The sequence below is a fragment of the Chinchilla lanigera genome, unplaced genomic scaffold (assembly GCF_000276665.1).
Source record: "Chinchilla lanigera isolate Chin_1 unplaced genomic scaffold, ChiLan1.0 scaffold00036, whole genome shotgun sequence".
NCBI classification, from domain to species: Eukaryota; Metazoa; Chordata; class Mammalia; order Rodentia; family Chinchillidae; genus Chinchilla; species Chinchilla lanigera.
The window spans coordinates 473,166-485,011 of record NW_004955437.1 but is presented as its reverse complement, the minus strand read 5'-3'; the positions used below and the strand labels follow the sequence as shown (position 1 = coordinate 485,011).

At 62.2% G+C, this 11,846-nt stretch overlaps 2 protein-coding genes across 2 annotated transcripts; one reads left to right on the top strand and one right to left on the bottom strand.

Moving 5' to 3' along the window:
• The first annotated feature begins 22 nt into the window (after positions 1-22).
• Dxo (decapping exoribonuclease) lies at positions 23-2,146 on the top strand. Its single transcript, XM_005389406.2, has 7 exons — positions 23-127; positions 345-706; positions 852-1,087; positions 1,176-1,395; positions 1,497-1,632; positions 1,761-1,855; positions 1,936-2,146. Exons 2-7 carry the CDS (start codon positions 351-353, stop codon positions 2,084-2,086), a joined length of 1,194 nt encoding a protein of 397 aa, XP_005389463.1. The 5' UTR covers positions 23-127; positions 345-350; the 3' UTR covers positions 2,087-2,146.
• A 54-nt stretch (positions 2,147-2,200) lies between these two features.
• Skiv2l (SKI2 homolog, superkiller viralicidic activity 2-like) lies at positions 2,201-11,820 on the bottom strand. The gene is made up of 28 exons (XM_005389400.2): positions 11,709-11,820; positions 11,528-11,631; positions 10,812-10,921; positions 10,598-10,715; positions 10,395-10,509; positions 10,206-10,280; positions 9,888-9,941; positions 9,610-9,800; positions 9,358-9,486; positions 9,016-9,161; positions 8,544-8,690; positions 8,331-8,415; positions 8,075-8,181; positions 7,674-7,820; positions 7,495-7,591; positions 7,139-7,351; positions 6,952-7,062; positions 5,318-5,548; positions 4,836-4,973; positions 4,572-4,709; positions 4,356-4,460; positions 3,927-4,074; positions 3,707-3,833; positions 3,351-3,561; positions 3,131-3,241; positions 2,826-3,044; positions 2,531-2,671; positions 2,201-2,444 (listed from the first exon to the last, which is right to left on the bottom strand). The coding sequence occupies exons 1-28, from the start codon at positions 11,728-11,730 to the stop codon at positions 2,244-2,246; spliced, it is 3,741 nt and encodes a 1,246-aa protein (XP_005389457.1). The 5' UTR covers positions 11,731-11,820; the 3' UTR covers positions 2,201-2,243.
• Between the last annotated feature and the right edge of the window lie 26 nt (positions 11,821-11,846).

The following is an 11,846-nucleotide window of genomic DNA, read 5'->3' as shown; positions in this document are numbered from 1 at the left end:
CTCACGCTCGCTGCGATTGGCTCCCGCCGAGAGCAGTCAAGCTCGGCTATCCCTCTTCAATTTGTGACGTCCCTGAACTGAGGTCATCGCCCCGCGCTGGTGGAAGTCAAGGTTGGGGGACTTAGAGGTAACGCTTGGTGTGCGCCCTGATTTCCTTCCCGCCCTCGCTGCGTTTGGAGGACCCGGGGGATGCGGGTCCAGGGCAAGAAGAGAGGCGGGCCGAGGGCTTGGCCGGGGCCGGGCATGAGGGATCGGGGCCAGCATGTTTCAGGGCCACCACCTGACAGTCGGGAGGCTCGCTGGGTGCTGACCTCCCCTGCAAAGCGGACACTTTCTTCTCGCAGGGCCTCATGGAGCCCAGAGGGACCAAGCGGGGAGCTGCCGAGACAGAGGTAGCTGCGCCTCGGAGCAAACTGCACAGTACAGCGCCCTCCCTGCCCACGGAGCCTGCCCTCTACTCTGGACCCTTCCCCTTCTACCAGCGCCCTTCTGAACTTGGCTGCTTCTCCCTGGACGCACAGCGTCAGTACCACGGAGACGCCAGAGCCCTCCGCTACTACAGCCCGCCCCCCACCAACGGCCCGGGCCCCAACTTCGACCTCAGAGATGGATACCCCGATCGGTACCGTCCCCGGGATGAGGAGGTCCGAGAGGGGCTGGACCACTTGCTGCGCTGGCTTCTGGAACACCGGGGCCAGCTGGAGGGGTGAGCTAAGCTAGACGCGGGCGCGGTGAAGTCAGAGGCAGGGCTGCGGGGAGAGCGACCCTAGAGGGAAGCCGGGCTCCTCTGGGGAGGAGCCGGCCGAGCGGACGCTGTGTGAGACCCTTGCACTCTAACTCTTCCCTCCCAGGGGTCCCAGCTGGCTGGCAGGGGCCGTAGTGACGTGGAGGGGGCATATGACGAAGTTGCTGACCACGCCGTACGAGCGGCAGGAGGGCTGGCAGCTGGCGGCCTCGCGGTTCCAGGGCACGCTGTACCTGAGTGAAGTGGAGACGCCAGCCGCTCGGGCTCGGAGGCTTGCTGAGCCCCCGCTCCTCCGGGAGCTCAAGTACATGGGGTACAAGTTTGAGCAGTACATGTGCGCAGGTGAGAGTCGCCCCTGCTCCGCGCGGACCTCCTCCCGCCCAGATCGGAAGCCCCCAGCCCTCCTGCTGCTGCTTCTCTCCTTGTGCAGACAAACCCGGAAGCTCCCCAGACCCTTCCGGGGAGGTTAACACCAACGTGGCCTTCTGCTCTGTGCTACGCAGCCGCCTGGGAAACCACCCTCTGCTCTTCTCGGGGGAGGTGGACTGCACAGACCCCCACGCCCCATCCTCACAGCCCCCCACCTGCTATGTGGAGCTCAAGACATCCAAGGAGATGCACAGCCCTGGCCAGTGGAGGGGCTTCTACAGGTGCAGGAGCAGGGGCAGGCAGGGCCAGAGCCTGGGAAAGGGGCTGGGGAGACAGGGAGAGTAGAGGAGGGGTGCCGCTGACCCCTTGCTTTTCCTGCCAGACACAAGCTCCTGAAGTGGTGGGCTCAGTCCTTCCTCCCAGGGGTCCCGAATGTCGTTGCCGGCTTCCGGAACCCAGAGGGTTTCATCTGTTCCCTCAAAACCTTTCCTACCATGGAGATGTTTGAACACGTCAGGGTAAGGCACTGGTGTCACAGCTCCACCTGTACCTGCCCGGCCCCTGCCTGCACCAAGACCATGGGTGTGTCGGGTGTGTCGTCCAGGCATGCTTCCCCCCGTCCCTCACCGCCAGTCTTCTGCTCCAGAACGACCGCAATGGCTGGAATCCCTCCGTGTGCATGAACTTCTGTGCCGCCTTCCTGAGCTTTGCCCAGAGCACAGTTGTCCAGGATGACCCCAGGTGAGGTGTTCAGCTGCGTCTCCCCTGGGTGATCCCCGGCCCTCTGCCTCAGCCCTCAACCCTCACCTCGTGTGCCCCAGGCTCGTCCACCTCTTCTCCTGGGAGCCCCGCGGCCCAGTCACCGTGTCTGTACATCGAGATGCACCTTATGCCTTCCTGCCCACATGGTACGTGGAAGCCATGACCCCAGACCTGCCGTCACCCCCCAAGACGCCGTCCCCCAAGGACTGATGCTGCAGAGGAGCTGATGGTGTCTCTGCACGGAAAATAAACATGTGTTTCTAAGTGTTCTCCCTGCTGTGTGGTCTGAGCTGAGTCTCCCCTGTCCAACAGCCTAGGCAGAGCGGTGCTTTGCTGCTTTATTGTTACACTTTTACCCAGGGGTCGTTCACTGGGTGTAAAGACTGGCTGCGAAGACGATGTCTCGCCGTAGCAAGGTGGCTGCCGTCTCCATCTTGGCACCTAGCACAGGCTCCCCGACCAGGCGGGCTGCCCCTCGCAGCGAGCGACACATCTCAGCTAGGCGCTGGATGCAGCGGACCACCAGGCCTTCAGGAGTCCCCGAGAGCCCCGCCAACTCAGAGAAGGGCTGCAGGAGAGCAGAGTGAGGACCAAATGTGCCAGGCCTGCGAACCACCTCCCCGCCCAGCCAGCCGGCCCCAGCCCAGGACTCACCATGCCCCGGGCCCACTCATACACAACCTCCACCAGCCCGAAGTTCAGCTCGCCCACGAATTCCTCCACTGTCTGGTTCAGGCCACAAGCCACCTGCACCTCACCAATCCTCTGGGCCACCGCCCGGACACGCTCCACTCCCTGGGGAAGGGAAGGATAGGGCGAGGCCTGCCTCCTGCCTGGTCCAGGCCCAGGGAGGGCCAGACCGAGGAGGATGGCGCCCCTGCTCGCAGGGCGCATGGAGGGTTGGCAGTGCCGAAGCCTAGGATTGGAGGGAGAGGAGTGGGGTCCCTACCTGCTTGAGGGTGCTCGGGAGTTGATCCCCAGGGTCCCCGGGGCTCTGGCAGACCAGGCCAGACAGCAGGGCGGCGATCTCCTCAGGCCGCAGGGCACTCAGTGCGTTGTCAAACATGAGCTCCGTGAGGAGCAGCTCATGGCTGCTCATGGCGCAAGCCACCCGCCCCGCCAGCTTCACCGTGCCCGCCTCATCCACGTAGCCCAGGGTCCGGAGCACCTGCAAGAAAGAGGGTGGGAAGAAAGAAAGTAAGAGGGTGGGGTCGGGGAGTGCTCTCCCCGCTGCCGGCCCGGCGCCGCCCCCACCTCTACGCGCTGGTGGTACTCGGGCAGCAGCAGCAGCGACTGGTCCGACAGCAGGAAGCGCAGCCGCTCCATCTCCTTCTCGATCTGCATTCGCTCTCGCAGCTTCAGGTACTGTGGAGGCGCAGGCAGGAGCCGTCAACCCCCGCCCGCTCAGAGAGGCCCACTGGGGACAAGGGCCGAGCGGACCCGGAGAGGACAGGCCCTCCCACCTCAGAGCTACCTGCGCAGGAAACCGGGGGCTGTGCACACACTGAGCCCCCCGGATGAGCTCCTCCAGCTTCCGGGCCCGGAGCCCGCCCTCTACCACTGACACATCCTTCAGCTGCAGGTCATTGACAGGGTCCAGGGTGGGGGGTCCGGCGGGGTGCGCCTGAGCCAGGCGCAGCAGCTCCTGCACGGCGGCGGTCACGGCCGCGAGGGGAGGCTCCTTCCTGGAGGTGGGCCGGGTTTTGAGAGCTGGGGCAAGACGCTTCCTTGCCGTCAGAGCCCCCTCAGCTGAGGGAGTCTCTCGCGTCCCCTCAGGTCATGGTCCCCCTAGGTAGCACCCACCCTGGGAAAGGGCCCCCCGCCTCCCACCTGAATTTTGGCTGCTGCCTCCTGCTGAAGTCCTCGAGGATCTTCTCCCCACTCACACGGAGCACCTTGGTGGTGATGGCCGCCACGTCTCCCGGCTGGAGCTTGGCCACGGTGTGCTCACAGGGCCCTGTAGAAAGCGGAGCCAGCAGGTCGGCCTCGCCACGGAGCCCAGCGTCCTGCTCATGCTGCTCCCGGGGGGCCAGGCAGCCGCCTCACTCGCCTTCAGGGAGGAAGAGCTTAAACCCCACGAGATCATCGGGCTGCGGCACGTGTGCAGTGGCCGGGCCCCTGGCCTGCGGGTCCTCAGGCCTGGGCTTGTCACACAAGACCAGGGTTGTGAAGACTCTGCTGGTGGAGGTGGAGGAGACCTGGGGGAGGCGGACGGGCCAGGACACCGGGATGTGAGGAGTGGGCGTCACAGGGGACCGGATGCCCATCCCCGGCAGGGACCGGGGAGCAGGCATCACACAGTGCGCCCGCGGTGGGGACCAAACCCAGCAGTCAGGTCTGTTTCCAGGGGCCAGGAGAGGGAGCGGGCAGGGAGAGGATGGGCAGCAAAGCGGGGAGGAGGGCACTGTGGTGGCTGCAGCCGCCCAGCTAAGGGGGAGAGCGGCTGGGCTCCCTCCACCCGCGGGGTGCAAACCCTCACCTGCAGGATCACTCCCAGTGTGTTGTGATGCTCCTCGCTCTTCACAACCACGACCCGCCCCACCGACAGCGACTTCAGCCCATTCACAGATTCCACGATGCGCCGCTGAGGGGCAGGGGTGCGCACCATGAGAAGGGGTGTCGCTCGGACCCTGGGTCTGAGGTCAGAGCCCCCCGTCCCGCCCCTCCCTCCCGCACACGCCACATGCTCCTTCACCTGGATCGTGCTCCGGGTCTCCATCAGCTCCTCTCCCCAGCTGTAATACTCAGGCAGGTCGACCAGCTGGCCAGTCACGTCAGGGGCCTCTAAGGACCCCAGCTTCTTGGCCAGTTCGGCCAGGGCCTGCTCCTGGGCCTGAGCAGCGGGGAGATCTGTGAATGGATCCCGCCCGCCTTCACCCCGCTGGCCTCCCGATGCCCACTCTTCCCAGCCTGGCTTTCTCCGCCCTCCTCCAAGCAGAACGCTCCCCAGCCTCCTCACCTTGCTGTCCTTGCGGGATGGGAACTCGGAGAAGCTCCTCTTCATCATATCTTCCACCCTGAGGGCGTCCACGCGCAGCAGGTTGAGGATCATAGTGTACGTGAGGCGGAACTGGGACTGCAGCTGGGACGGCTTCCCCTGGAGCCAGGTGGGAGGATCGGGTGAGACCTGCCACGGCCCTGCTGGCCCCAGGGTGCTCAGCCTGCCCGGCCCCAGCCCCAGCTCTGCAACATGGGCCCTCAGACAGCCCGCTGCTCGCCACCTTGGCAAAACGAGATGGCTGAATGGAACAGCCAGACCCCAAGGGCCCCGTCTGGCTCCGTGCTCAGAGTGGGGAGCAACCAGAGCAGATGGGAGCTCGTTGCTTCCCTGGATTTGCTGGCTCCTAACCCGGCTTCTCCCAAGCCAGACAGCACAGCCAGAACAGAAGTGCAGGGCAGTGGGCGGGACCCTGCCTGGCCGGCGCAGGCCGCCCTGCTCACCATCACCATGCGGTGCAGGTCGGCCATCTCAGGCACGCGGCCCTTGCAGAGCAGGATGACCGTGCCCGTGGGGTCCAGGCCCCGGCGGCCGGCGCGGCCCGCCATCTGCACGTACTCCCCGGGGAGGAGGTCCCGGAAGGTGGAGCCGTCGTGCTTGCGCATGGAGTCAAACACCACGGTGCGGGCGGGCATGTTCACACCCATGGCGAAGGTCTCGGTGGCGAAGAGGACCTGGCAGAGAGGGGAAACGGGTCAGCAGAGGGGCTCCACACGTGAGCCCACGCCGGCCGCCTCACCCTGCGGAGGATCGGTGCCCCATCACGACTTGGGGATCGCATTTAGCTCTCAAGGCTAATCTAGTACTTCCTCGTTTTGCTTATGTGATCTCCTATTTCTTTCCTTTTGCCCCATACCCCACTCCCATCCCTCCACTGCCGCGATTCGGAGACGTTTCACAAGTTGCTTTTGATGTGAATACGGTACGATTCCTACAACATACGATTTACAGTTCACATACAGGAGTTTTAAACATCTCATGGCTTCCTTCCTTCTTTTCTCTCTCTCGCTCTCTGATGGCTGAGAGCTAACTGTTCTCTCTCCCTTTTCCTCCACACAGCATGTGAACATCTGTCCATGTTTCTGTGGTTATACTCTACCCGTTGGGTTTTTTTGTTTTTGTTTTTTTTGAGACAAGGTCTTACTATGTAGCCCAGGCTGGCCTCTAACTCACAGCAATCCTCCTGCCTCAGCCTCCCGAGTGCTGGGATTATAGGCGTGCACCACCACGCCCAGCTATCCATTGCTTCTGAATGCTGCAGAATACTCTGTGGGGTGCATCCCCCACGTTTACCTACCCTTGCTTCCAGTGAGGGGTACCCGAGCACCACCAACAGACCACCCACATAAACAATATTACAGACAGCAGAGGAAAAAGATATAAATGTATTCCTTCATAGATAGGGGTGAGAATTTCTTTGGGCCATATGCCCAGCAATAGATACTAAGCATGTTGTGTTTATTTTGCTTCAATAGTGCCAGAGTGGAGACAAAATAGTGCACCCCAAACTAGCTACAGCTGAACAAGGAGCTCTAGGATCACAGAGTCACCTCTGTCTCTGGCCACACTGGGCACCAGCCACCTTCCTAGATTTTGCCAGGCTAACAGCTGTAAAAGTATACCTCGTAACATTTCACTTAGTATTTCTGCTTACTAATAACTCTAGCTGTTCGGGTTTCTCTTCTGAGGACCGCTTGTTCATATCCCATGCAACCCAAGAGAGGAAGCTGAAAGTCCAGAAAAGGTAAGTAATTTGCCTAAGGATACAGTAAAGCTGAGATTTAAACCCAGGCAGTCTCAATCCAGAGCGCCAGTTCTTTTTTCGGTTTTGCTTTTTTTGTTTTGTCTTTTGGTTTTTTGAGACAAGGTCTCACTATGCAGTTCAGGCTGGCCTTGACCCCAGGCTGACCTCGAACTCACAGCCATCGTCCTGCCTCAGCCTCCCGAGTGCTAGGATTACAGGCAGGGATTACAGGTGTGCACCACCACACCCCGGTTCTTAACCACTGCGCTATCCTGCCTATATCCTAAAGGGTGCCCGGCTCGCACCTGCCAGTCCCTCCCTCAGTGTGCACACCTTGACCAGGCCACGACTGAACAGCATCTCCACGATCTCCTTGAGGATGGGCAGGATGCCACTGTGGTGCACGCCCAGGCCGCGGTGCAGGAGCTCCGACATGTGCAGGACCTGCAGGACCAGGGAGGCGGCCGGCAGTCACGACCTGGTCTCCCCCACCCCGTCCCTCCCGTCCGCACGGACCCACCTGGGGCAGCTGGCGATCAGAGCCGCGGAGCCGCGCCAGGCAGCGCTGCAGGAAGAGGTGGATCTCGCTCTTTTCCGAGCTCGTGGTGAGGTCCAGCGAGGTGAGGCCGGAGGCCTGCTCATCGCAGCGGCCCCGGGAGAAGGTGAACACCACGACTGGCAGCTGGGCCCGGGTGCGGAGAGAGGCCAGCAGAGACAGGTACACGCCACGGTCCTTGGGAAGGAGAGGAAAGGGGACAGAGGCTGGCCAGAAGAAGTGAAGCAGCGTCAATCAAGCAGGGCTCAAGGCTCAAGTCCAAGGGGTCCAGGACGGCAGCGGGTAGAGATGCAGGTGCTGGCGCGACCTCCCCGCCCTACCTGTGCGGGCCCGCCCTGGTGCGTGGGCTGCTTGGCCCCGAAGGTCTGCGCGTGTTTGCTCATCCTCTCCTTCTTTGCCTCCACGGCTGCATAGTACCTGGCACAGGGTGGGCAGCGGTCAGGTCTGGCGGGGCCCGGCCCCAGCCCTGGCTCTACCCCCCCCCCGGCCACGGGCTCACCCCTTGGTGTGGAAGGCCCCTCGAGAGTCCAGCAACAGGAAGAGCTCCCCCTGCGTCTTGGGGCTGTTTCCTGTGAACAGGTAGTGCTCCAGGGGGACAGGCCGAGTGAGCGTGCTGATCACGTAGATCTGACGGCGCTTCAGCCGCCTGAGAGGAGGGAGGCCAGGGAAACGGGGATGAAGGAACGCCCATCCCTCCCCGTCTCCTCAGAGACTCAGACAGGAAGGCTGCCCCAACCGCCCCACCTCAGCATTCTGGGCCTAAGGGGGACCCTGTAGCTACCCAGGCGCGCTGTGTTCCCCGGCCACAGCCCCGAGGCCTGGTCCCTCCCCTTTGTCCCCCAACTCTAACCAGGGAAGCCTCAGACCCTCTTCACCCGGGCCCTCAGGCCCACGTCTCACCCAATCCAGTCGGCAAACTCCAGGGCGTTGGGGACCGTCGCACTCAGAAGGATGATGGAGACGTGGTCCGGGAGCATGATGAGCACCTCCTCCCACACCACCCCGCGCTGGGCACAGGTGGGGAAGACAGGTTATGGGAGCCCAGAGGGGCTGCCCCTCTGCCCCCGAGAAGGGACAAAGGCTTCCGCTTGGGGCAAAGGCGTCAGGTCCTCAGGGTGTGGGGAAGAGGGCAGCTGCTCCACCCCACGCCCTTTACCTCTGCATCGTTGATATAGTGAACCTCGTCGAAGATGACCCACTCCAGGTCCCGGATGACGTCCGAGCCGCTATACAGCATGGAGCTGGGAGCACAGCCAGAGGCTGACGTGAGGGCACCAGCAGCTCCCCCTTACACCCTCTCCTCAGCCAACGTGTGCTCTCAATGTCCGCCCATCTGAACCCCCCGCCCCAGGCCAGGCGCCCCGCTTACCGAAGGATCTCTGTCGTCATGATGAGGCAGGAGGCCTCCGGGTGCAGCTGCACGTCCCCTGTGAGCAGCCCCACGTCCCCAAAGGTGTTTCGGAAGTCCCGGAACTTCTGGTTGCTCAGAGCCTTGATGGGTGAGGTGTAGATGGTCCTGGGAAGACAGCAGAGGCAGCGGAGTTCCTCCACGCGCTCGGCAGGGGCCCCTGTACCCCGCGAGCCCTCCCATACCCCACCCCACAGGCTCGGCTGCTCCCCCTCCTAACAGCCTTCACATCCTCCTTCAAAACAGGACCCCAGAAAAGTTCCGCTGCACCCCTTCCTGAACTTCTTAAGGTCATCTCTCCAACACGCCTCCCTGCCACAGCTTCTCCCGAACTATCCCCAGGATGAGGGAGAGCTGGGGAAGAGACCCATCCCAGGCAGGAGGCTGGGCCATGGGGCTGGCCAGCGAAGGGACACTGGGAGGCCACGCGTACCGGGTCATGTGTTTCTGAGCCAGGGCGATGGCGTATTCAGCCACCACTGTCTTCCCCGCAGACGTGTGAGCCGCGACGAAGACAGAGTTGTGCTGTTCCAAGTGCAGGATGGCCTGTTTCTGAAACACGTCTGGCTCAAACGGCCACTGTGGGAGAGAGAGCCGGTGGGGGCTGAAGCGGGAGGGGTCTTCCGGGTCCTGCTCCTGGCCGGGCAGGGCAGAGCGGGGAGAGGCTGGGACGGAGGGCTGAGGCTGCCTGGACGGTATCTGGCCTCTGGTGGGAAACAGAGACAAGGGACACCCTGGGGAGCAGGATGGGGATCCAAGGACACGGCCACTGTACCTGGAAGGCCGGGTGGGGAATGAGGCGGTAGAAGTCACCAACAGGGGAGGTGACGTCCACAGGAACGGCCCACTGCTCCTGAGCTGGAGGCTTGGGAGGCTCTGGCGGGGCCACCACTGTGGAAGCTTCCTGGAGAAGTCAGCCAGAGAGCCCTCAGCTTCCCCTAAAGATGCTCCGGGCTCCCCGCCAGCCACCCGCCTCCCTTCCAGCAGGGCCCCTTCTTTCGTTCCTCCACCGCCCACAGCCACCAACCTTCAACACCAGGTCCTCCAAACTGCTTGCTCGAGCCAAGGGAGCCCTGCAGGAAGGGGCTGAACCGGCGTCCCCTCTGCGTCCTTCTGTCTGTCCCGCCGCTTCACTCTCGTCCTCGTCGCCCCCACCCAAATCCAGAGGTTCCAGCAGACGGCTGAGGCTGAGCAACCCAGGGGCTGGGGCTGGGTGATCTGAGGAGCAGGGCAGAGGGGGCAGCCTTGTCACGACCGTCTCTATCTGTAGGAAGAGGGCCCCTGCGCAAAATCTACGCAACTCACCCTTGGGGACAAAGTTCACCCCTTTCTTGAAGCCAGGTGGGACAGTGAGAAGATCTGGAGACCAGGAACAGGGAGATGAAATCGGCGCCACTGCAGGCTGATGTGCAAGTTACAGCTTATACAAGGCAGCCAGGCGCAGCACGGACGTTGCAATCGGGCACAGCTCCTGTGGCTTTTCCACTGACGGCCATAAAGAAGGAAAGCTTTCCCCTTCCGCGGTTCCCTAACTTGCAAACACATCGAAGGGCTAACAGGAGCCCAGTGAAGGCCCTCCTGGGCGCCTTCTCTTCAGGGCCCAGATGGAGAGCCCTAACTCACCTTTCTCAAAGTCTATCTCCTCCTCAGCCTCCTCCCGCGCGCTCAGCTCTGTGAGGGTGGGCTCGTCCATCCCGCCTGGAGAGAGGGCGAACAGACAGGGACTCACGGGATGACAGCAACACTGGATGCGCAGTGAGCCCGCCCCTGGAAACCGAGGGCCCCTCTCCGCCACCCTCCTTCACCAGTCACCTGGCCAGAAAGGATACTGTGTTGGATTCCCCCACAGCGACTGGGAGACTGGCCCTGGGGGCCGGCGAAGAGACAAGGAAGTTGTGGCTGACAGGTTCGTGTTCTCCAGCAGGACCTGAGCAAGAGATGACAGCCTCAGCGAAGCTGAGCTTCTGCTCACCTCCGTCTCCCAACTCTGCCTCTCACGGCCCCTGACCCCTGACCTCCTTGTAGCCCAGAATCTGCCCTGTGGTGGGGTGTCTTTGGGCCTGAAGGTCCGATGGGACTGGAGCCCCTGTAGCAGCCAGGAGAGACCAGGGGTCCGTCTTCCTCTGCCATTTTCTGAAAGGAAAGGAAGTAATTTTCAAGTCTTCCTTCTCCCCGTCGCAGCTCCCTCAGCAACCCACCGCCCTCTCCGGGCCCCTCCAGACTCCTCACCGAGCTGCGTGCTCCACACTGTGCAGAGGGAGCCAGGCCGGGGATGCCAGAAACAACTGCTCTGCTTCTTGCTGCAGGTCAGGGGCACAGGGAGGGAGGCCATGGGGAAGCTGGAACAAAGGGCAGCAAGAGGCACTGAGACCAGAAAGAGGTCAAAGTGCAGACAAAAGAGGAGGTGGGCTTTGTATCTTGAGATGAAATGGTCGTGGTCCCAAGCAGACAGACTAGGGCTGCCAGGCCGAAGCAGTAATTTCCAAAGGCTATCCCAAAACTCCCTCCTACTGGGGCACTAGTCAATAACGCCGACTTTAGATTTCAGACTCAGGGGCCAACCTAGGAATCTGTGTTTTTGAGAATGCTCCCTTGCTAATTATGAGGCATGCTTAGAAGTGGAGAATTTCTAGTTTGAGGAGTCTCACACCCAGGTGAAGGGATCTATGCTCAAAAGTTAGCATCTCAGCGAAGAGGTGCCCTGGTGCTTGGGAATAGGAAGGGGCGCGAGGAGAAGAGGTACAACTGAAAGGACAGCTCGCAGAGTATCCCCGGCGCTGCTTGCTCTGTCCTGCCTGGGCTCCAAGCCAGGGAGGCCCAATGGGCAGGGGGTGTCCAGCATCAGTTGGGGCCCAGGGGAGTGAGGTCACGCTAGATCCTACTGTGAGACTACAGTAAGTTTGGGGCATACCGCGGGTCAAAGGTTAGGGTCAAAAGTCACTCACAGTGCTCACTGGAGCCCCAGGCACGTTGAGCAGCTCCCAGCGCCCTGTGCATCCCAGTTCCACAGCCCGAAGGGGCAGATGCAGGGGATCTGGGGGAGGCAGCACTATGGGGGTAAGGTCAGAGGTTAGAGGTCAAGAGTCATTAGCTTTCACTACTCCGTTCCACCTCTCTCGTCCTCACCGAGTCGCTCCGTCTCCATCATCCTGGACCCGCCGCAGTGCTGGGCAGCCCGGAAGTGCAGCGTGTAGCCACGACTAAGCCCCGCCCCAGAGTGGGCGGAAGTGGAGCCGACTTCCGGCACACACACCCCCGGGGCGC

Coding starts and splice junctions, on each gene's coding strand:
- Dxo (XM_005389406.2), top strand. CDS start 351: ATGGAGCCCAGAGGGACCAAGCGGGGAGCTGCCGAGACAGAGGTAGCT. Junction 707..851: donor CACCGGGGCCAGCTGGAGGG/GTGAGCTAAGCT, acceptor CTTCCCTCCCAG/GGGTCCCAGCTGGCTGGCAG. Junction 1,633..1,760: donor AGATGTTTGAACACGTCAGG/GTAAGGCACTGG, acceptor CTTCTGCTCCAG/AACGACCGCAATGGCTGGAA.
- Skiv2l (XM_005389400.2), bottom strand. CDS start 11,730: ATGATGGAGACGGAGCGACTCG. Junction 3,834..3,926: donor TAAGCTCTTCCTCCCTGAAG/GCGAGTGAGGCG, acceptor CGCTTTCTACAG/GGCCCTGTGAGCACACCGTG. Junction 3,045..3,130: donor AGTACCACCAGCGCGTAGAG/GTGGGGGCGGCG, acceptor TCTTTCTTGCAG/GTGCTCCGGACCCTGGGCTA.